The sequence below is a fragment of the Numida meleagris genome, chromosome 13 (genome assembly GCF_002078875.1).
Source record: "Numida meleagris isolate 19003 breed g44 Domestic line chromosome 13, NumMel1.0, whole genome shotgun sequence".
Taxonomy (NCBI): Eukaryota; Metazoa; Chordata; class Aves; order Galliformes; family Numididae; genus Numida; species Numida meleagris.
Genome location: NC_034421.1, coordinates 9,331,441 through 9,354,324, shown reverse-complemented (window position 1 = coordinate 9,354,324; position 22,884 = coordinate 9,331,441). Strand labels below are relative to the sequence as shown.

The following is a 22,884-nucleotide window of genomic DNA, read 5'->3' as shown; positions in this document are numbered from 1 at the left end:
ACACATGACTTGATGGGAATCTGAGTTACAGTTTTGAGAAGACATTTAGATTTTTTTTTTTTTAATAAAATAGTATGAGAGCCTAAGAAGATCATTCTATTTTGTTCTGCTATATCTGCTAGCTTTTGCTGCTACTTGGTGGCAAAATTATAATGGGCTACATAATATAATGAGTTAGTGTCGGCATGCAAGGTAGACCTTTTTGCATTAGGAACCTATAAAATAGAATTTTCTATGGATTTTCACTATAAGAGAAAGAAGGAAGTGTTTAGAAGCTAAGAATCAGGGAAAACTGCTGTTTTCTTTGCCCTCTGATTATCCCTGATCAGTTGATTTCAAGATAGCATGAGTGTTCATTTATGGAGGGAGATGATGCAATGCCTTCCACGGAGGGCTGTAACTGGGTGGAATGCTGAGAGCTGGTTTTTTGCAAGGGATCAAATTGAATTTTTATGCAAGAAACAATTGTCTTTAGATCTTTCTTAACTGTGAGTGCCAAAGTCCAATAAACAGTATTGATACATCTGAAGTCACAGCTATTTAAAATAAGGATTATAATTTGATAACGTCAACGGTTTTTAATATAGTATGTTTAGTGCAAAGTTATGATATAATCCTTCTCACTCTTAAAAGAAAGATGTTCTAGTTGCTTACTGTGACAAAGTGTTCAGCAGGTGTTTGCAGTGCTATTGGACTTAACCTGAGACACCTTTGGGGGCGTTTTCTGGTAGAATATGTCTGACATAGTATGTTCTGTAGTAAACAAAAATGTAAATTTCAGTTATCTTTTAGTTCATTGCATAGTTCTATGCTAATTCTCTTGCCCAGAATACATCAAATAACTTGTTTACTTTTGGTTCAGTATAGCATTATGCGATGAATGCACAGTGTAGGTTCCGTGTACTCTTGCTTCTCATCTTGGCCCTTGTGTTGGATTGCTATGAGATCTTGACCTAAATCAGCAAAATCAAATATTGCGAAGTACCTCGTCAGATTGTTCAGTGCTGAGGTGCTGGGTTTGAGAAACCGGGGATTTGTATTACTTCCTTGCACTCCTTTCCCAGTTGTTTTCAGTATGCTTCACATCCTCAGTAATTTCTGAAATTGCATCTTAAAGGAGAAAGTGCACAAGACGTGTAAGCAGGGAATGTAGAAAATTAGATGTAGAAGGATGTCAGACTGAAACAGTGGAAGAGAGGGAGCTGTGGAGGAAGGATAAAGGAATGAATGCGGGGTTGATAGGAAAGAAGAGGATGCTACAATGTAAAAAATCGAGAAAATATTAGACTGAAAGCTAAGGGAACACTTTGGAAGTGCTTTCAGACACTGTTTAAGCTGTATTCAGATTGGAGAAAGTTTGACTTGTGAGAAGGTGGATGAAATCCAATGCCAGCATTGGATTTGATTGATAAAAATTTTGTGAATTTCTTTTCGCGATAAGAAAGGTTGTGTAGGCTGAGAGTTTTTGTTCGCTTTAAACGAACCGTTTTCATTATGTTAAGGAGCATGACCCTTGAATGTATTGTATATACCCAAAACTGACGCATTTAGACTGTTTGCATCATCTAACCTCTATATCTTTGTTCATTGATCTGCATTTGTATGTAGCATCTATGTTCTGAGTAAAATGTGTTCGGATTTTCAGGCGTCTGAGGTGAGGATGAGAAGAGGGTACATCCTCTGAGTCACCAGATGGAATCAACATCACTTTGATGCAGTATTCTGTCTTACTGTTTCTCGATTCGTTCATGTAGATGAACTTTTATGAGCTAATTACATATGGGTAAACTTCATTGTCCTATCTTGCAGGCTTTGCTGTAGCCCAGTGTATAAATCAGCACCATCCATCACCGCTCTCATCACCGTCGCCGTCCAGTGGCAGTGGGAGTACAGGGCGCTGTGATTCAGTGGCTGCAAGCTCAACTTCCACTCCTTCTGTTGCACAGAGCCCATCAGGTATTAAATCACTATTTTCAGCCTAGGCAACTAGGGATGTGGGGAATTGTAGATGTTTCTGTAAAGTTGACTTCCGATGTTACTGAGTTAAACACAGGGTAGGGCTTATGATATTCAGGTCACTTGATCATTTACCTAAACTAGTTAAAGTAGGTTGTGGTGCAAATTTTAATGATGTATGCAGATTTTTGTATTGGATAAGGAGTTACATACTTGGCATCTTTCAGCAGTGATCTTAAATATTGGTTAAATGATATCTGCTTGTCTGATTTGTCTCCTAGCATGTACAATTGGAAATGTTTTGGTTTTTTGTCACTGTTTAAATAGAACTTTTGTTCTGCATAAATTCAGAGTGACATTTGTTTGCCCTAGTGGGTAAGTCTATCTCCGCATGAAGCATTTTTTTTTAACTGGGCTTTTGTACGTTTATATGATTCTTCTGTTAATTTTTAACAAGAGGCCAAATATGAAACACTTTGGAATAGTTGTAGTTATTTAGGATACTAAATGACACTCTTGATTGAACACCACCTCTGAGGAGGCTATTTCATTGGTGCTGAAGAAGCTATATAAATTGACTGATAATATAACTTGCACAAATGTAGCTAGCACATGTTTGTGCTGGTCAGTACGTTCAGTGAGATTGTTTATACTGGGACCTCTTGTTGCTTTAGAATGCCTTCATTCCTCTCTTTTTTGTGTGTGGAGTGTTTATGAAGAATCCTGTAATGGTGTTTGCTTTGAAAGCGTATGGTATGTGAGGTAGAGAGCCTCCAGATGAAGGCTAAGCAAGAAGTAAATTCTGAAGGGTGCATACTGAAATGCTTTTAGTTTAGAACTGACCCTACTCTAACTCTTTTTGGATATAAAATATAAAAGTGACTTGATTCTCAAGACCTTTTCAAACAGCCCCTTCTTCTTGACGGTCACTTTCAACATTGATCACTCTGAAATGGTTGTTCTGGTTCCCTCGATTGAGATGCACCCTTTTGCCTTCATTTAAAAGTCTAATAAAGATAAAAGTAAACTTTTCTTGCAGTTTTACAGGAAATGATACAATCTGTGTTAGGCATTTATTGCTTTATACGTTAGGAAATAACTTAGTTTCACTGAACACTGTCAGGAGATGTGTGTACATTGTATGTCCAAAGTGACTGTCCTTGCAAGAAGTACCACTGGAGAAGGGTGAGCAAAAACTGCTTATCAAGTTTATGAATAGTTATAAAGCATTCTAGCATCCAGACACTATATTAAAAAAACATTTATTACTGTGATAAACTAACAAACAATTACAATATTCCTACAATATGTGCAACGCCAGAATAAAATTGGAGTAGTTTTTCTATATGCAATGTATTCAAAACATTCAAGGATCTTATTTTATTTTCTCTGCTAGCCAGTGATTGCTGTTATGTGGTCTTTGGAGGGCCTGGATAACTATGTAGAGATCACACAGAGCAGCATTGTGATTTGGCAGAAGTCTCAATATAGATTGGCATTAAAGACAATCGTGTTTCACTACACGATTCTCCCTAGCTGTGTGAAAAGTCTCAGCTATTATTTTCTTCATTGTATTTGAATCCTTTGTGATCCAGAATTGAAAAGGCATCTATGATTTTTAGTGACTAGCAGATAACTGGTAAAGGAAATGAAAATTTAAAAATCTAAATTCTTGCTGTTGCAGTAAGCAACACATAAGTTCAGAGAAGTATCAAGTAAGACTACGCTATGTAATTCAGGCAGAGGTCTTTCAAGTCCTTTCAAGACTTCTATGAAAAGCTGAGTAGATCTGGAGGACAGAATTCCTCATCTAGGAAGAGAGTACCTCATTGGAGAACAGAATACATTATAGTTACAAAAGTAAAATCTGCTTAATTAATATGTTGTCATTTGTATATCAAAATTGTTTATTTTTGCCGCCTTTTGGGAAGTGTGATAACAGGACGCTGTTCTAAACTAAATAGTAGTCAAAGTTTGGAGATGCCTTATTTCCATCTGCACTTCACCAGTTCAGCTGCCAACATTTAGTATGACCTCAGCATTGGGGCTTCATCGTGGCATGTTTGAAATGCCATGTCCTGGAGGAAAACAGTGTTTGAGTGTTGGATGGTGGGTTTTTTTGTTGGTTTTGGTGAGGGGCGTTTTGTGTTGTGTTGTTTTTTTTTTTTGTTTGCTTTTTTGCATAGGATCTAGGGGCACTGATAGATGCTTTAGGAAACCTAGTTATAATGGTACTGTTCTGTGCCATATTGCTATGGGGGTTGTAACCCTCAGCAAGGTCAGTGGAAATTAATGTGAGATTTGCTTCAGCTGCTTCAGTGCCAGGTCATCAGCTTGCAACGATGTGCTGCAGGGAGGAATTCTGAGCAAAACTCATGGATTTTGTTCTGCTAACTCAGAGAGCAGTAACAAAGAAGGTAGTGACTGAATGTACACAAGTAGTTAATTCAGAGCAATGGGCCAATGAACAGTTGGTGCTTAGGCCCACATATCAATTCTGTATGGGACTTAGGGTTTTTGCTTCAGGCCTTCAAGGAGGAAGTAACAAGTAGCTAATCAACAGCAAGCAGTTACCAGGGTCTGCTTTATGCTCCAAGGTAGCACTTGGATGCTGCCTCAGTCTGCCATGTCAGAGTTCCTTCTCCTTACCCATTCCATTCAAAATGCATGTGAGCATGTGATCTTTCTCTGCTCCCAAGTTTCTTCTAGCAGCTAATCGGGTTGCTGAGGAGCTTCAGTTGCTCAGGAGCTTCAGTCAAGAAGGCCAGCTAACCAAAAAAAGGGATATGAATATTTGGATTTCAAGGAAACCACCTCAACTATCTTCCTTAAGAATAATGTTTTAAACCACAACAGCTGTTCCTGCTGTAAATTTGAGATCGTGCTGTCCCAAGATTGTTTATTGACAGATTTAAGCTGTTCAAGGTTTGGTACTTGTAATCTACACAGGGATTAAGATTTAGAGCATAATATGCTGACTTTTACATAAAACAGTGACAGGTGAGAACAAAATAAAGACAAGTTGCACATTTGCTAGTTGAGAAAAACAAATGTTACAAGATCGAGTATAATATTAACAGGTAAGCAGTTAAAAAAAATTTAAAAAGCTCTTGAAAATGCATCACAGAAAATCATGTTTTTTGTTTTGTAAAAATATTTCCCTTGCTCCATCCTGCATCAAACAGTATCATACTGCCTTAATGTAAGAGGGAAGGTTAAATGAACTTACACAGAATAATTCAATTGAGTACATTTCAGTTACTATGAGAGTGTGATAGTTGCATTAACTCTTTGTCACATGTAAAAGAAGCTTTTATAGTTCCTGAGCTTACCAACTATTGTCACAGTACTCCATGGCATAGGTTTTATTTTTTTGAAGTTTAGCAGCTCCTGTACTTACAATCTCTGGGAATTAAGCTTAGCCCTTTGCAAGTTCTCTGTACCTTAAAACTGAAAAAGCAGAGTCCATCCCTTAAAGAAAGGAGAGCCCATGGCAAGACAGAAAAGGTACAACTGGATTCTGCAAATGCTCTGTCAGGTTAGGTGTTTTTTGTAATATTTAGTCTTTTTTAAATGAGCATGTCCATTTGAAGTGCTGCTGTGCCTACGGTAAAAATGTTCTCTTGCTAGGCAGATTTTTATCATTAAGTTTCTGAGCTTAGAATACAGTCTCTTCTTGGCTGCGTTTGCTGGAACCGTGAACTTCTGTAAAGTGCTTATTTTTATATAAGCCAAGGATTAAGATAAAGAAGCTCTTACTGTAAGCTAGCAGTCTTCTAGAGTTATAGATATGTAATGTCATCAATGTCGTATTTTATCACTTTTTAAGTTGCTTAAAGCTTTAAAATTCAGTTGGCTTCAATACTTAAGAAAATGTTTACATTGGAGCAGTGGTCATTGAGGACTTCAGAAGGCATTGATCTTCTATGCCACTTAAGTCTTATTTCATACTTCTGGCAGATCTTAATGGTAAATGGTCTAAAATAAGTATGAAAATCTATCCCTTGTTGCAGAGAATAAGTTGGATAGCAGACTGTAAAATTAAACTTATATATTCCAAGTAGAGGATGCTTGATCAAGGATGGAGAGCCTGTGAGAGCAGTGCCTGCCATCTTGCTGAAACCATCCCTGTCTAGTTTCCTCTGTGATCAGTAATATAAACGTGGTATGATCTGTTCTCCAATGCTAGTAATTTTCTAATTAGGCAAGGAAATACTTTTGTTTCTGGAAAGTTTCTTACTCAGAAACTTTCTCTGCACCAAGCGTCATCATCTTAACTGCTGCTATCTTTTAAAGTGCTGCATTTGCCTTTATTTTAATCCGAGTATAATCAGTTTCACATCTTAGAACAGAAGCACTGAGTGGTCTGAAGTATTGTCATCTGCTCAGTAGAGCGCCTCGTATAATTTATTGCCAGTGGGAATCCGAATAATGCTATATCACTACAATTTGTAATAGATAGCTTTTCTCAAGGTTTTTGTAGCATGTTAGCAGTCTGTGATACAAAAGCCTACCAGTCCTGCCTCCGTGTAATGCTGTCAGACCACAGGTAGTCCAAACCATATTATGTACGTTTCCAGATAGGTAAGCAAACAATAACTTAACTCTTTTGTTTCTAAAGAATGAATACTTCCAGTTGCAGAAGTATTTCCCAAACTTAAAAAGACTCATTGAGGTCTCAAATTGTGTTGGAGATACCAGCAGTTACGGATGTGTCCTTGTCACTTTTATTCTTGTTACTACTCTAACATTTATCCTTTGTCTTCGTTCCAGTTTCCCTCCCTTGTTTCATTGTTACAGCCTTGGTATGATATATCGCTGTGTTTTCCTCTAGTAAGGTCTGGCAGGAAAGGACGACGGCGGGTGTTTAGTCTGTCGGAGGCTGACAGTCACGGTGGACACTGGGTTTAGGTCTTCAAGCAGCAGCTGCAACCGAAACTCACGCAATATCCAATCAGGCAGGTTCCTCCATAAGATTTCAAAAGCCCATAAAGTTAATAGAGCATACTTCCATGCTCACAGTAGTAACAGTGAGGTAGGAAATTAAAGAAAGCATCATGGATATTTGACTATACTGATCTGGGGGAGAATTGCGCAGCAATTTCTGAATTTCAGCTGTTTCTGAAAGCCTTACTTACTGTTTCTCCCATATTTCATGGCTCTCTTGCCAAAGACTGAAATTCTGCATACCACAAAATGATCTATCAAGCTTCCAGCTTCAAAGCAGCCATGTCTTCATTTGCACAGGGGCAGCCATGGCTGTAGTGGAATTTAGCAAGCACAGGGTCCAGAATGGACAGCAATGCAGGTATTTGCTAGCAACAAGAAATCTATTTCTAACTCAGGTAAAACAGAGACACATTCAGTATAAGATTGTCCTCAGACTGATGGTACAAGCTTGCTTTTTTCTATCATCAAACTCAGGCAAATGGGTTTATGTACTGCTTGTCTGCCTGAAGGGTTGGGGAGGGGAAGCATAAACAAAAAGGGTGGAAGTAGGCTTTGGACTAGTAATCAATTCTGTAACCTGTGTTGAGTCTAATTTCTTTTCTCACCACCACGGCATAAAAATATTTTACTCTATTAATGTTACAGAAATACCATTTTTCATTTATTAAATTTACTTTGTGTCTTTTTACTTAATGTACTGTTATTTATGTTTTTGTTTTCCTTTATAGTATATTGCTGTACAGCGTAAGATGCTTTTCTGTAGATTATGTTCATTCTTACCTTTATCTGTTCTTTCCTGTCTTTTTTCCTCACCAACCATTGTAACAGAAGATGATATAACAGAAGTGGAGTGTTTTGTTTCTGTAATGATAACCTTGGTAGCATTATAGGAGTGCTGAAAAACATGTAAGGTTGCTGAAGGAACCACAGCCGTGGACAGCTGGTGATACCCAGTATCTTGCAAAATTACACCGTGGTTTTTAATCTTGTTTGGTACTTAAATTCCAGATGGCACACTTTTTTTGTCAGAACACTCCTGCTTAAATGCAAGTGAGCAGGGGAGAGGTAAACTGGCATTTTTTCCCATGCTGGATGATAACTTTATCACACTTAAGAGTATGTTTTGGTCACCGGTGATTTTATTCAGGTAGAAATGACAAATCTTTTTGCTCTTTCCATCCAAAAGTCAGATGAGAACTGGAACCAAACATTAGGAGTTCAGGTTTTTTTTTTGAAAGCTACTTAGTGTTACTATACACAGCATAGATATAAGTTACAGATACTGAGTAGGGAACTTCTAGCAGAGCAGGTGCCTTGAAACTCCTGAATCAATAGCTTACTAACTTTCTAGTTTTTAAAGGCAGACGTTCTTATAATAATCTGCTCATAATGTTTTTTCCAGTTAGAGCACATCTTTTTTTGCAATTGTTTATCCCAGTTTCAGAGACAAATAGTTCATATCATACATAAATGCATAGGTATTTATCTGGATCCTTTGCTGGATTGTATCAGTGTTCAAAACAGCTCTGGAATTTTGAGCTTCCAAGATTTTCTTACTTGTAATTATTGACCTGAAGTGATGTATTCAGTTAGCTGGGAGGTGTTACATGTGAAAACTTTCTACATCAAGACAGCGCTCTGTTTATTTTTTTAATTGCAATACCTCTCTATATTCCAAACTTTCATTCCAAGATGGTGGATCTCTCTGCTCCATTTGGTACTTCATCAGTACTCTGATTTTTTTTTTTTTCTATCATTGCATCCAAAACATTTGGGAGATTATAATGATGATGAACGCAAATAGCATGAGCTCGGTGTGCACCTGAAGCCCCAGTGGATCTCAGAGCTGAGTCCCAAAGGTGCAGGCGCCAGCCTGGCAGACAGTAATCTCTAGCTGTTACAGCTGTGACTGCAGGCTCAGTTTTTCAGTTAAGAATCAGGCTAGAAGAGATAATATGTTGCAAAATAGTACTGAGAGCTGTTGGCTTTTTCCAGAATGTTAAAACTTCTTTTTTTGCCTCTTGTCCTGCGCTGATATTTGCGCTTGCCCCTGCTAGGACTAAGTGGCAGGCGGCTGCTCCCTGGTCGTTTGGGCAGGGATGCTCTCACCACTGCCCTCAGTGCAGAGACAGGAGCGAAATTCTGAGAGCGACTAATGGAATATTGAAAGTAGAGGAGAGAGACTTACTGCTATCAATAATAAATAAAACCCTCCCCAAAAAGCACAGAAGAGCTCTGCTTTTGTCTTTTCTGTTTATAAAATACTAGACACTGAGTTTGTTCTTTACATTTCCCGATACCATCTGTCTTTTTTTTCTGAATGCATCGTTGGACTTTCAAATGGAAAATGTGGTGGGTTTTGCCTCCAGATAATTTTTGATGGAGTCTTATCTCAGATGTTTCTTCCCTTCTTGTATTAAGAAGGGAGTCGCTTTAGCTGTCATTTAGATCCAACGTGGAAGGATTAGGGACAGCGTAGTGTAATGAGATGCCAGGGTTTCACTGAACGGAAATGATAAGGAAACACACTGTTATTTTACTGGGAGAGCGGGACAAAAGATTTAAGAAGTGAACTACAGAACCAGAATTGAAATAGCAGAAGTACAATAGAGATGTGCTAAATTATACTATTCCTGAGCAGAATACCACTGAGTGATAATACTTTATTTACCAGAATTTCTCAGGCTTCTTGAATCATGAATTTTGGTGAATTCTTACTGCTAAAAAAAAAAAAGAGTCTTAGCAAAATGTTTAATTTTTTTCAAGATTTTATGAATTCAGAAGTTAAAACCACTGCAAAGAGACTCCATATTTTTGAAAATATTTAAGTGTTAGCATTTATCTTGGAATTCAGAGGAATGAAGCTTTACTTTAATGTTCTTAGCAGTTCGTTTTCCATGCAAGCCTTGTATCACTTCTGTTATCAGTCACCAAGGTTTGACTAAAAGCTTCGTGACTCCTAAGAAGAATAATCTGCAGAGTTATTTTGAATCTGTCCTTATTTTTAAAGATAACTAGTAATGGCCTTTTTGTTTCAAAGACTGTTCTTTTAAATCTAAATTTTGTTTTCCTTAAAGCGAGAAGCTTTAGCTACAGATTCAGGAAAAAGTAAAATTGAATGATTTTCGAAGTGAGAATACACCTTTGTTTGGGGAAAGGTAAAATAATAATAATAATAACAATGAACAAAACTGTCTTCTGCTGCTGTCTCACTGATACCTTACTGATACTCATTCCATTCTAAGCTTTGTTTTTCTTTGTTGATGTGGTTTTTGTTTGTATTTTTTCTCTCTTATGTTCACATTTTCTGTTTTATTTTTACAGAAGTAATTGGAATCATATTGAAAGTGAAATATTTTAAGGTTACTGTGTATTAAAACCAGAATTTAATTCTTAGCCTCTGTATTCACACTACATTGCCTTGTAGCCTTTTCTGCAGATGCCTGTACACTTGAACACATGCTGTTTTTTAACACGAGCTCTAAGTGGTCTGTCTTGAAGCTGGATACCTGTTACTTTAATGGCATCTATTTCTCTAGTCTGAAAAGAAAATAAATTCGTGGGCGTACTTGCTCATACAAGGCTTACCCCCTGATCTGGTCCATTCACTGTCTGTCTGAGCCAAACGAGCAGTTTACTTGCCAGTGAGCAGGATTTTAAGGGGGGGAAAAAAAAGACAAATAAATGTTAATGGTTTTTTTCATTGTGAGGGAAGTGCCAGCAGCACATCTGTTTTCTGTAGTATGTAGTAGCTCGTTCCCAGTTTTATCCGTGCTGCATGCTCCAGTTATGAGCACTAAATTTCATTTAAAAGCCTATATAAAAACAGGCTTATTTTGCAGCACCTTTGTTACCATAAGCACATAATTCTCCTTTTTGTTCTTTTGTAGTTGTAGTTTCTATGACTGAGATGTCACTTCAAACTGAATTTGGAGAATGGAATGAGAGAACCTCTTCCAAATCTTTGTTTAAAAATAAATAAATAAATAGGTATCCTCTTGGGAAAATTGGTTATACAGGGGTTCTTTTCTATTTCTAAAGAGCTTCCTGGTATGGGGTACTTATTTTGTTTAGACCGTGCTAAATTCTGGGGAGGCTTTCTTATTCTTCCCCTCTATTTCCACTCTTTAGGAATATTAATGATATTGCTGTGTAGTGTAAGATGTGTGAATGTTCTAATTTCTAATGTGAACAGTTTAGTGCTGGTGTTTTACATCATGCCATCGTATTTTACGTGTCATTTCTAATTACTAAAAAGCAAATTTTTAAGCACAGTGCTTCACAGCACTACATTTTCCACCCAAGTATTCTTAAATATTCATGAAGTATAGTACACTGTTTGGCTTAATAAATGATGTGCATGCTAAGTTGAATATAATATTGATTCTTTCTTGATGTTCTCTTTAATAGATGACTCTTCAGCTCCAGAGCAGCCCCGCACGACCGTTTCTGGTCAGATGATGTTGACTGATGAAACTCTTTCAGCTGTCTCAAAATCGAGCAAGAATGCTGTAAAAAACAGCGACGTAGAAACAGCAAACCTGTCCCCTAGCCTGATTCCTGCACAGCAGCCCACAATATCATTAATATCAGATGACAATACAGATGCACTAAGTGTAGAGTCACTTACACTGGTCCCACCGGTCGATTCACACAGTATTCGTACGTTCAGCTGCATTCCTCAGCCATCTTTGCAGTCTGAGCTTGAAGTTTGCAAGGTAGAAGAGAGAGAAGAAGAATGTTCTGACTAATTCTTCCCACAGACCGTGATAAACAGTGACGCAAATTAACCAAATTCTTCATTGTTTTTTTTCTTTGGGAGCGCAAGATATTTCCTGAAGCATCAGGGACATCTGGTCTGCAAGAAGAGGCCCAGTGATGAAAGAATGTGGGCAGCTTTTAGAATAAGCATCAGATGTTTGGCATATTTAAACTAGGGGGAAAAAAGAAACTGGATTGGATATTTCCCTACCTATTTCTGTTGTACAAGAGCACTTACTTCCTTCGTGTTATCAAATAAAGCTCCAGCTGCAGTAACCTAATTGTAAAAGACCTACAGTGTTATGGCAAAGTGAAGAAATTTTTGGATACCCGACTTCAAGATGTTGCATTGCTACTTCTTTCAAACTGGAGACATACTGTTCACCAGGAAAAAGTGTAAATTATAGTGCAAAGATTCCGTTTCCATTTGTTTCATTGTTGTTTTTTATTCTGATCTCATTCAGCTTTCGGAGGCCTCTACAATACCAGCAGGCTCGGTCCCTTTCTGTGTTGGAGTCCTGTGAATACAAAGTTCAATGCTTTCTTTTCCATGTGTAATATTTATTTCAAAGTCTAATTCAAAGCAAGATACATCTAAAAAATATTTTTTTCATAAAGTAAAACTCTGAAACTTAATATGACAAATGCTTAGTCACGTTATTGCAAGGAATTTTTAAAACATTTTTAGTCTTTGCTTAACCAGCTACAAAGATATGAAATATTTTAATATCTACTGCTTGTTTGCTCACTTCTGACAGTCAGATTGCTACACGTCTGAGGAATGATGGTATGATGATACCCTTTCTACTGAAGGACAGCTAGAGGCAGACAGAGGCAGTTTTACTCTTCAAGAGGTTTGGGGGGTTTTGTTATTGGAGGTTTTTCTTGTTGGTTTCTTTTTTGTCTGTTTGTTTGCTTTTCATCTTCATGTAGGAATAATTCCAGTAATTAACTTTTCAAGTCTGAAAATGAAAGGGAAAGCTTTTGTGGTTTTTTTTTTCCTATCTGAGAGAGTATCACCATAGGAAATTACAGCGTAAAAGTGATTCTGAGTTTGTTTGCCTTGTTTTGCCTCACAGATCCTGATTCTGATTTGACAGTAAGGAATGAAGAAATGTGGATTAAAGTTTGGAATGCTCTTTGCTGATTTTATACGTGATTTACCATGAATGGTAAATTTAAGCTTTCTGATCAATTTCCATGCGTATTAATTTAAGCTGGTAGAAAAAAGCAGAGTGTCATTATTGGTCTGCGTATTACACTGAGTGCGCTCTGGCTGTCAAACATTGAAGTCTACTATAAACTTGCTGGTGTGATTTCCATCATCAGTGCAATCTGTTTCCTGGTTCTGCCTCTACTAACATTGATTTCTTATCAAATGAGTGAATCTGAAAAGTTCTTGCCTCCTTTCCCATCTTAATGTACCTCTTCCTTGCTGTCAGGTGGAATACTTGAATTGATTTATATATTATATTTATGATATTTAATAATCCATGAGTGTATCTTGACTCGCTTTTCCATCTTTTCCTTTGAGTAATAATTTAAACTTTGTAAAACATGTATACAAGATGCCTGCTATTGAAAAACAGCATTTTTTAATTCCCTTGTTAGCTTTTTGCATGCAGTTTTATTGATTTCTAGTTTTCTGTGGCTTCTATTTTGTCTCAGATTGAACCAGCAAATATTCTGACCATTCCAGAGTGGCACGAACTCTAAAATGAAATCAGAGAATTAGGTGTTCTTAACACTGCTATGGGTGTATGATGGTGGGAATTTGGCCTTGCTGGAGCAAGAGGCCATGATTTTGGGTTTAGCTTTTTTCCACGTGCTTAGGGTAGGTTTATACTGCAGTCACTGTTGTGGCTAATGTACGTGTATCTGAACAAGTAGCAATTTGGGCAGAAGGACCACATAAATAATTTTTTATTAGCTAAATTTCCTGCAGTCTAGACTTCCTCCACTGTGTTGCAGCATTACACTGTAGCCCCAGTAATATTCTGAAGATCATTATAAAAAATGATGCCTTAATTGGAAAGCATTTTATGTTAGCTGTTAACCTTAACTCTTGACCTGGATTACAGAAAATGCCACTGTGCGGGCTGAGTTCCCCTAAATAGTATTAATTCTAGACAGGAAAACCTTGATCTTTATTTATCTAATTTAAAATTCAGTTCTAGCAAGATTAGGACCATGCACAGGGGGACTTTTAACGGACATGCATAATCTCAGCCTTGAGCCACACTGCACAAGAAATGATGAAAGAAAGGTGACTTTGTGCTTTTCATTGCCTTGGAGTGGCTTTTCAATCCCACGACCAATTGTTTCCTGTGAAGCTCTCAGTAGACAACTGAGGTACTGTTATTAGGAAAGTATTAATGGGTATGTGTGTACAGGGTACGCTTCACGCTGCAGTACAAGACTTGATAATGTACAAGCTCTGGAGATGCTGAAATACGTGATCTGGCAATCTTATCTCCATGAGTATGTTGTTACTAATCTACAGTTCCTCGAAGAGTATCGTATCTGTCTCTATCTTATCAGAAAAACTCAAAGGCTATTTCCTTATCCTCATTTCAGTGTAAAAAGGAAACTCGACCAAGAAAGCATTAGCACATCAGCCACAAATACATTTTCTTCTAAAACACAAGTTGATGTGAGTCAGTGTAGCATCACTCAGTTCAACCAAATCCAAACTGCAAGTTGCAAATGAGAGCAGCAGCTAAATTGCTGACTGTTCTAAAGGCTCGCTCTTTTGGTGCAGTACTGCAGGCAAAAGGGGAGAAAATGAGACAAATGCTGATATGTTGTGAGGTGGTAAATTCTCAGTGTGTTTTGTAGAGGCTGTGCCTATCTTGAGCCATATTCTGATAACATAAAACAACTCGATTATTCTTTTCCTTTTGAGAAGAGACACCAAAGACAACAAGGCATGCTGAATGTTGCTTTATTATGTCGTGGTCTGTGTCGCATTGTACTGAATTTTACAGGATGCCAGTTGCTCTATCTGTTGCTGTCACTGCTCAGTCTCGGAGCCCCTTGCAGGTCTTGTTTTTCTGTCACCCAGTGGGCAGCACTGGACAAGGCTCTGGCTTTTCCTCTGCCACAGTGGCAGCATGCATTTGGTAAAGAAGAGCGTGGTCAGTTCCAGTGTCTGCCTCACTACTGGGTGATGCTTGTAGTGTAAGACTTGTGTACCGTAATTTCTTCCTTTTTGAAATTCTTGGATGTAGGAAGAAACCAAACATTTTGCTTTCTGCCCTGTTTTTCACAATCTATATGGGCTAAAACAAATTGACTAGAAATGCAGTCATATGTATTAATACTGGAGGCTGTACTTCATGTGAAGTCATTATTTGTGCTGCAAAGATTGTGCTCATTCGTGTTCTTCATAGCTAACTCATAAAGTGATTCTATGAATTCATGATGAACTGAAATTCTGACTTCTGGTCCTTAAATTAAGCTAACCTTATAAACTTACACCTGTTAAACAAACTCCTTAATGTTCTTTACTTTGTAGCACAGCTGGAATTTTCTGTGAAGTCATTTGTTGAGAAAAAAATCAGTAATATCTTCCAGAATTGAAGTTCTCTTCAATTCTCAAGTTCAGTTCTCTTCAATTCTCAAGTTCTCTTCTGAAATATTCTTGCTAAACTATGGACATATGGCATTTAAAAACCCTTCTTCCTTCTCTGGAATTTAAGACTCAGGGTTGGTTGGCATTCAGAGTTTAGTCAATGTCCAGTAATTCATAGAAACCCTTTGTCCCATACTGACTGAATACAGAGGGAAATAATGTTCTTCTGTGGATTTGAAGTATCCTTCTGTGCAAAATTTTAAAAATTGATGGTTAAAATAGTCTATAGCAACATCAGCAATTGTTAGGCTTGAAGCTTCTGTGATTTTTTTCTTATTAAGCAGTAAGACGTGTAGCTGTAATTGTCATGCTTACAACAAGGGACCTTGGATGTTTCCTGATTAAGGAGCTCAGTAATTGCCCTGCAGCTGAGTGTCGTTCTGCTAGTAGGAAATGGGTTTCTTTTTCTCCTGAAGTAAATGAAACATAAAATTCTCTGCTTGAAGCCATAGGGAAACTATGAGACAAGCAGGTTGAGCTCTTCATGTGTGAAGCCACTTCGTGGAAGTTGACACAAGACTTGAATCGCATGGTGCTGCTGGTGCTCGAGTGTAAGCGGTCGCTCTTTTGCTGCACAGGTGTCAGAGGTAAATACAGAATAGCCTAATGAATAGTTTTGCTGAAGTGTATGTCCTACTCTTGCAAAAGAAAAAAAAAATCACGCTAAGTATTCAGACACCATCCTCACTATCCAGCTCAAGTCTTCACTAGGCAGGTAGTGCTATATGGAGATCTGCTTTGACAAGAACATTGTGCTTACAAGTGTCATCTAGGAAGCTTCACGTTCTAGTCTTAGGGCTGAGTGAAAGATTCAGAAAGAGATCAGATTGGGGCATCGTGGAGATATGGGCATTTTCCCTCAAAAGTGATAACTCTCCTTGATAAGGTTCCTACCCCTTTCCAGGCAGCCTGACCTTAGGTATCTAATATGTTTGGAAAGTTCTGAGCTGTTGCTGTCGCTCTTCACTGACCCACTGCAGGACATCATTCCCCTGGGCACTGCTATTCCCTCATCTCTTGAGTTTTTAGAGTGATTGCCTGTGTTTGTGTGCTTTGGTGCTATGATCTTTCCCAATGTCTGCAGCATGAATGACAAACATATGTAACAACTCTGTCTGTCTCCTGTCTGCTCCAGCAAAGCAGACGGTGATCCAAGCAGAGCTTGCTGGGGTGGAGGTATCTGAGGAGGTGGGAAATACTTGCAGGTTTTTTCTGCTGTTCTGGATTTTTTGAGCAGCAACAGAAATATGGGAGATGAAGTTCTGGACTGAGTCTCAAACAGAAGGCTATTTCATATGGAAAAATATTTTTATATTACATTTGTACAGATTTTCCCTATTTTGGTGTCCCCAAATTTTTAAGGATATGCACATTGCTCAAACTTGATTTGTTTTGCAGGATGTTTTAAAATGTGTGTTATGTTTGCTAATGTATTGCAAATGTAAAGCTAAATTTTGCATGTCTAATAAACATGCACTGTGGCAGTATGTGTGTTGTTTGGCTAACTTGAAGTCATTGCTTAATGAATAAGAAAGGAAACTTGAGTCGTGAACGTCTCTTGAGCATAAATGAATGTGTGGAGTGTGTTTATTTTAAAAGGGCTTAACTAAGTAATGACAAGGAGTACTTGTTGATGACAAAGGTTGGAGTTAAATAAAGTTCAGCTTAGTATATGGTGTTCTCAGGATTCTTTTAGTGTTGTGATCTTAAAATAATTAAGTTTTTTTGTCATCTTTTGGCTATGGGCACTCATACTGGTGTAAAATGGGCTTAAGACTTGGTTACTGTCATCTGATACTTACGTCTCTGTGAGATGAGAGTCTGAGTCTTTGTGTAGGAATGTATTTACGTATTTCTGCCGCAGTTAGTCCTTACAGTGAATATGAAAATAGTTTTGAAAAAGACTGAGAACAGCTTCAAGATTCTACGTTTATGGACCATTAGAATTTCTGGGAGCTTTGTTTTACCCGTGGTAGCACTGAAGAACAGATGGTTACATCTCTAGGGGACCTGCTGGGAGCATTTTAAGCTTTAGGGGCTGGCTTTAGGCATCTCCACTTGTCAATGTGTGTTGATGTTTTGTTGCAAACTTTCTGCTTCCTTTCGAGCTGTTTTGCAAGTTGGATTGTTTCAGGTGCAAAGGGAAATGTATTTTTCTAGAAGAATGAATGTATCTGGGCTTTGTATACTACATAAAGCATTTAATGAACATGAAAGTCTGTTCTCCTATGAAATATAGTCCTAAAATGTCTGAAATGTGCTTCATTTAAAAAAAAAAAGTCCTGAATGCGCACTTCTACATTTAAATGAAAAAAAGTCCAAACACAAGGTGAATGGAATTCCGAAATGTCTTTTCTACAGGCAATAAGTATTAATTATTTAATGTAAGTTATGTTAGACATTTGGAGTAAGTGTGATGATATCTTATGTTAATTTAAAGAAAAATGTATATAAGTGGGAGGGGACTGAGATTAGAAAGTATTGTTGCATATCTCTGAAATCCAAATTTCTCTAGCTGAGTCCGTATTTGCTGGCACTGATCATGTCCTGGCTATTGGAGACCTGGACGAGAGTGAACAATACACCTTTCTTTGTAAATGGAACTTGGCAATAAAGATGGTGTTACTGAGAACTTTCTTCCCTTTCATTTTCTGTTGCTAGATTAGATGCACAAGGACGTTCAATGGCAGTGAAATGGGTAACTTGCAGAAGTGTGCTCTTGTTAAGAAGAATGGTGCATGAGAGTTGGGCATATTAATCTTCAAGCTGAAAACTGAAATAGCCAAGGTAATTTTTGTATTGTGTATGCAGGAAAGACAGCAGGGTGGCCACGAGGGAGCAGAAAAGAAACCTGTTGGAGTGGTAGAAAGCAGACAAGATCCAGGGCTGAGAGTGGCTGGGCAACATGTAACGTGGCTGGGAACCACTTTGAACGTGTCCTTTTGTCTGCCGTGTGTGATCTCTTCCCCACATTTATCCTCGCACCCTCTGCCTCATTCCCTGGTACATGTTGCCAGTTCAGTACATGGATTAAATCCAACTGGGTTATTAGTTGAATTCTTGTTAATTAGGCTCTCCATCTATGGGAATTAATTACAGTCAATATATGTTCCTTGTGAGATGTTATTTCACAAACTAGGCATTGCTCCAGAAGCTTTCTTGGATAGAAATTAAATCCCATTGTACCATGAAATAAGCAAGCTAGGTATCATAGAGAGGAGACAATACTGAGATTTACTGTGAGATGCAAATATTAAAATGTGGTGTATGGGAGGGAAAATGAGCTTCAATCTGCTCCTGGCAGTTGGACTTTTGATGTTGTGCTAATAGTGCTTCCTAATTTGTGGCCTCCCTTCTATTTGGAAGGGGTTAGGACTTCCTGTCACCTCCTTGTAGCTCAGGACATCTGCAGCATTTTGTCTTGTCAACGTTTCCTCTGTTTCTGTACAAGATCTTTATAATTCAGTCTAACACAGTTATAAATAAGAAAGTGAAAGCGTGTCAACGCGTGATCAAAGCCTTTATCATAGTAACTCCATCTTTACCCAAGTAACAAGTAAAAAAATGCATTGTTTGGAGGCTGATGCCTTTATTCTTTGACAGTTAAACTGCTGGTTAATGTTTCCATACCAAAACGAGGTCACTGGGAAGGTGTAGACTTAGCTCTTTGGCTGCAGGGAGTCACTTTCCTATCTGTGTGTTTGTGCTGCTGTGGTAGAGCTGTAGGGGTGGTGTGTAGGCAGGAGCTGGACTGGCAGCTCCTGAGGATCTTTTTGAGTGTAAACTGGGAACACAGTCTGGTTTATCTGAGTGTTTCCTGAAAAGTCTGTTCAAAGAGCTGGTGCAGTTTTATTTTCTCAAATAACAAGAGATGGTGGAAGTTGCAGTGGTGGGCGTTAGCTGGCAAAATCACCACTCGCTGCTGGCAAAATGAGAAGAATTTATTCAGGCAAGTGTTCACAAGGAGTTCAGGCAGCTGAGCTAAAAGGGAGTAGCTAAGGCAGCTTGGACAGTGTTCAGTTGTGTCTGGGTTTAGCTTGAGCGTTCTCCCGAAGGCTTATCAGCAAATATTCTAGATGCTGAAATTGGTGCTGTTGGCTGCCAGTTCTCTCAAACTGATTTTTAGAGGTTAAATTTTCAGACTGCCTTAAGATTAGGATTTTTAAAACATATATGCTGAAAGCTTTGGCCTGTCCTCAGGCTCATTCTACAAAGCTGGGAAATGTTGTACTTGTGGGATGGAAAGCACTGATCTCATCATTCCATCCTCACTCTCTTGCCCCTAAATAAAGGTTTGTATTTCACATGGGCCACAGTTTATTTGCCCTGTCTGGATGACCAATTGGGACGGATGAATCCTCAGGCTCTGTTTCCTAGTTACACATCATTTCTTCTCAGCTTTAGTATGCCATAAACATTGTGATGCAAGATGGGAAAACAAGCCGCTGTTTTACTACAGAAATAAATTTTGACTTTAGGTTAATTGGGCGAAGACATCTCTGTGTAAATTTGTCCTCATTTTTGCATCATTTATTTGAAGCAACTTCAGGCTGCTGAGAAGCTGTCTTAGAAAAATGTCTAAAATTTCAAATTACTGCTAAAACTTGGGTGCTTGAAGTGAGTACGGCTGCCGTGACCCAGTTGTCTGAGCGATGCTGGGTGTAGGAGTTAATGCAATTGGCACAAGAGCAAGAATTGATCATTTATTCCAGCCTCTTGCCAAAAAACTTATTAAAACAATTGTTACAAAATTGAGAGAGGAGGCTTGTTTTAATACAGTTGTTAATAGCTGAGTGTTTCCCCAGGCTTCCTATCTCTGCCACTATGAAATGTGCTTTTCCAAAACGGGTCACTTATTCCCGGGAAGCATTTGGCTCTTTGCTTCAACAATATTGCTGTTGTCAGTGATTTACATGGGCTGCCAACGTGAGTACCTTTGGGAGACCTCTGTGTGAAGGTGGAATAATAGAACAGCAGTCTGCACAAAAGCAAGAAGTTAACTGAAATCGGAGCTCCCTAAGGGTGTGTACCAGCATCAGCCTCCCCAGGCTCTTCTCGGAAAGCTGGAATCGTTGCAGTAATGCTTCAAATACATCAGCTTTGACCTATTACTGAAGGGCTGGGTAGTGACATGGTGATCTGGTGGAAGCCACCAAACTGAGGGTTATGGAATGGTTGATTACACAGCCACTCTAGCTAACATGCTCTTTGTTTCCAGCTGCGGCGTGGAATTGTACGGTGAAGGACGAATGAGTCAAGGAGGCAGCTAGTCAGGCTGCTGACGGCTGCAGAGCTTGCTCTGCCCCAAACCGCCAGTGCTCTCAGAAACAGAAGAAGGAGTTTGTGAAGGAGATAGGCAGAACACCAACGTGTCTTAGAGAAAAGAACTTCAGGGCAGCAGAGGGAGGTAAGGCCTACAAAGGACACTAGTAGGCTCTCTTTTCCTAAGAAATCCTGGCTGTAATGATAACGTGCACGCAACTGTCCTGCCCTGAATAAGAAATAACTGTCCAGCCTCCTGCCCTGAGGGAAGCTGTTTGCCTGTGTCCTCTCAAACAAAGCAGAGAAGCCAGCAGACCGGGCAATAACAGGATGACTTGCTCATGGCTGTCACTTGCATATTGGATAACTGTCCTTGTACTTATCCCATGGGCTGCTAGACTACTAATTAAATAATGTTATAATATTGCTAATACATTATTAAGACTACTGGATAAGATCTTTGTAATTACATATTGCTGAGGAGGGAAGAGAGATGCATAAGTTATCTCAGTGGATGATGACAGGTACTTCTGTCCAATTCTGATAGCTCAGAGACTAGTTACTTGCAGGTGAGTATGCATTACCACCTGATTTTAAGAGCCTTTCCGTAATTAAAAGGCTTGTAATGAAGTCCCAAGAACTGACAAGACTGCATATCCTGCTTCTTGACTATTTTGCATCTTGGTATAGGTTAGGTGTAGGAAGAATGCAACCATATATGACTTTAACTGCAACAGATTTTACACAGTCAGTAAAGCTCAGTTCCTCTTGCAAGTTTTGTCACATGTCAGGGTGAGGTGAGTAATAACCCGCATGGGAAATTCTGTTCAGTAGCATGTACCAAACAATCAACTTTGGAGGTGAATTCCGCAGCAGGGAGATAGCATGCCTTGGACAAGGTGTCCGAGCAGCAAGCTAGAAATGGTGTATTGTGGAGACTGGGCTTGCTTTTTGACTTGATGATGGTGTGTACATTTGTTGGTGTTCATAGTGGCTAGTGTTCAATAGTTCAGCTTCAACAGCTGGCGTTCCCATAGTGGCTCCAAGGCAGAAGGGGCGGTGTTCTCTGACAAATGGTCCAAGTGGAAATAATGAAGAATTCTGAATCAGCATTTTACCAGATCTTACACTGTTTCTTAGAGGGATTTGCTTATATTTCCTCTTGTCTTCGTCCTCTTTGCTTTTGCATAGCTTTTTTTAGGATGTGGAAAGGAAGCTCAATTTTTGGTTAAGGCTTTAGAAAACTCAGAAGAAGAGGGGAATCCTTTCATATAGGCGCGTGAAGGAAGAGAATCATCTTGATTCTCTGATATTTAAAACATTTCTCACATAAGCCATAGCAGGGACTTTCTGTCATAGTTTTAAATCATCCTGTTCAGGAAGAGCTGCTTTCTTTATGTCAACACACTTTGTTCTGTGAGAGGAAGGGTTTTTTGTTTTCTTGTTTTTAATATCTAGAAGTGACCTTGTAAATTTTCCCACTGATTTCAGGGCCCTACTAAACAGACTGGGTTTGTATGGTTTGGCCTTGTTTAGGATTATATCCTGAAGGTGGACGTGCCATTTTGGGTGGCCAAAAGTGAATAAATACCCTGATAGCTCTGCCACAAGCTGGAGGTGGGAAGGGATGTATCCTTGTTTGGAGGGTAGCATCTGTCTTAGTAGTAGATGCCCTTTACTAATGAATACTAGTTGAGACATTGCAGTCAAGGTGAGAAGTCATAGAATCATAAAATCATAGAATGGCCTGGGTCGAAAAGGACCTCAAAGATCATCTAGTTCCACCCCCCAGTCATGGGCAGGGTCACCAACCACTAGACAAGGCTGCCCAGAGCCATGTCCAGCCTGGCCTTGAATGCCTCCAGGGACGGGGCATCCACAGCCTCCTTGGGCAACCTGTTCCATCACGTCACCACCCTCTGTGTGAAAAATTTCCTCCTAATATCTAACCTAAACCTCCCTGTCTTAGTTTAAAACCATTCCCCCTTGTCCTATTGCTATCCACCCTCATATACAATCGTACCCCCTCCTGTTTATACGCTCCCTTCAAGTACTGGGAGGCCGCAATGAGGTCTCCCCGGAGCCTTCTCTTCTCCAAGCTAAACAAGCCCAGTTCCCTCAACCTTTCTTCGTAGGAGAAGTGCTCCAGTCCTCTGACTTGAACAGGTTTTGGAAATATCTGATGGAGAGTAAGTTTACCCTCTATTTCTATGTAGCATGTGGGTGGTTTTTGCTCAAGGGTGAAAAAATGATGACAAAAAAAAATAAATTACCAATGCAGTTGATCTTTGGGCAGAAAAGCCGCTGCTGCCCGTGGTTAT

The 22,884-nt window shown here is 38.9% G+C and overlaps 1 protein-coding gene across 7 annotated transcripts in view; it reads left to right on the top strand.

The window, feature by feature from the left end:
* CLEC16A (C-type lectin domain containing 16A) overlaps nucleotides 1-17,933 on the top strand; it is a 68,126-nt gene extending 50,193 nt beyond the window's left edge. For 2 of the 7 annotated variants that reach the window (XM_021411170.1, XM_021411171.1), the window contains exons 22-24: nucleotides 1,810-1,956; nucleotides 6,795-6,914; nucleotides 11,317-17,933. In XM_021411170.1, the coding sequence (XP_021266845.1) occupies nucleotides 1,810-1,956; nucleotides 6,795-6,914; nucleotides 11,317-11,657 (608 nt within the window). In that variant the 3' untranslated portion in view covers nucleotides 11,658-17,933. Of the gene's footprint in view, nucleotides 1-1,809; nucleotides 1,957-6,790; nucleotides 6,915-9,983; nucleotides 10,065-11,316 lie in introns of those variants that run through there. The other 5 variants (XM_021411173.1, XM_021411176.1, XM_021411174.1 and 2 more) reach the window with 5 other exon arrangements.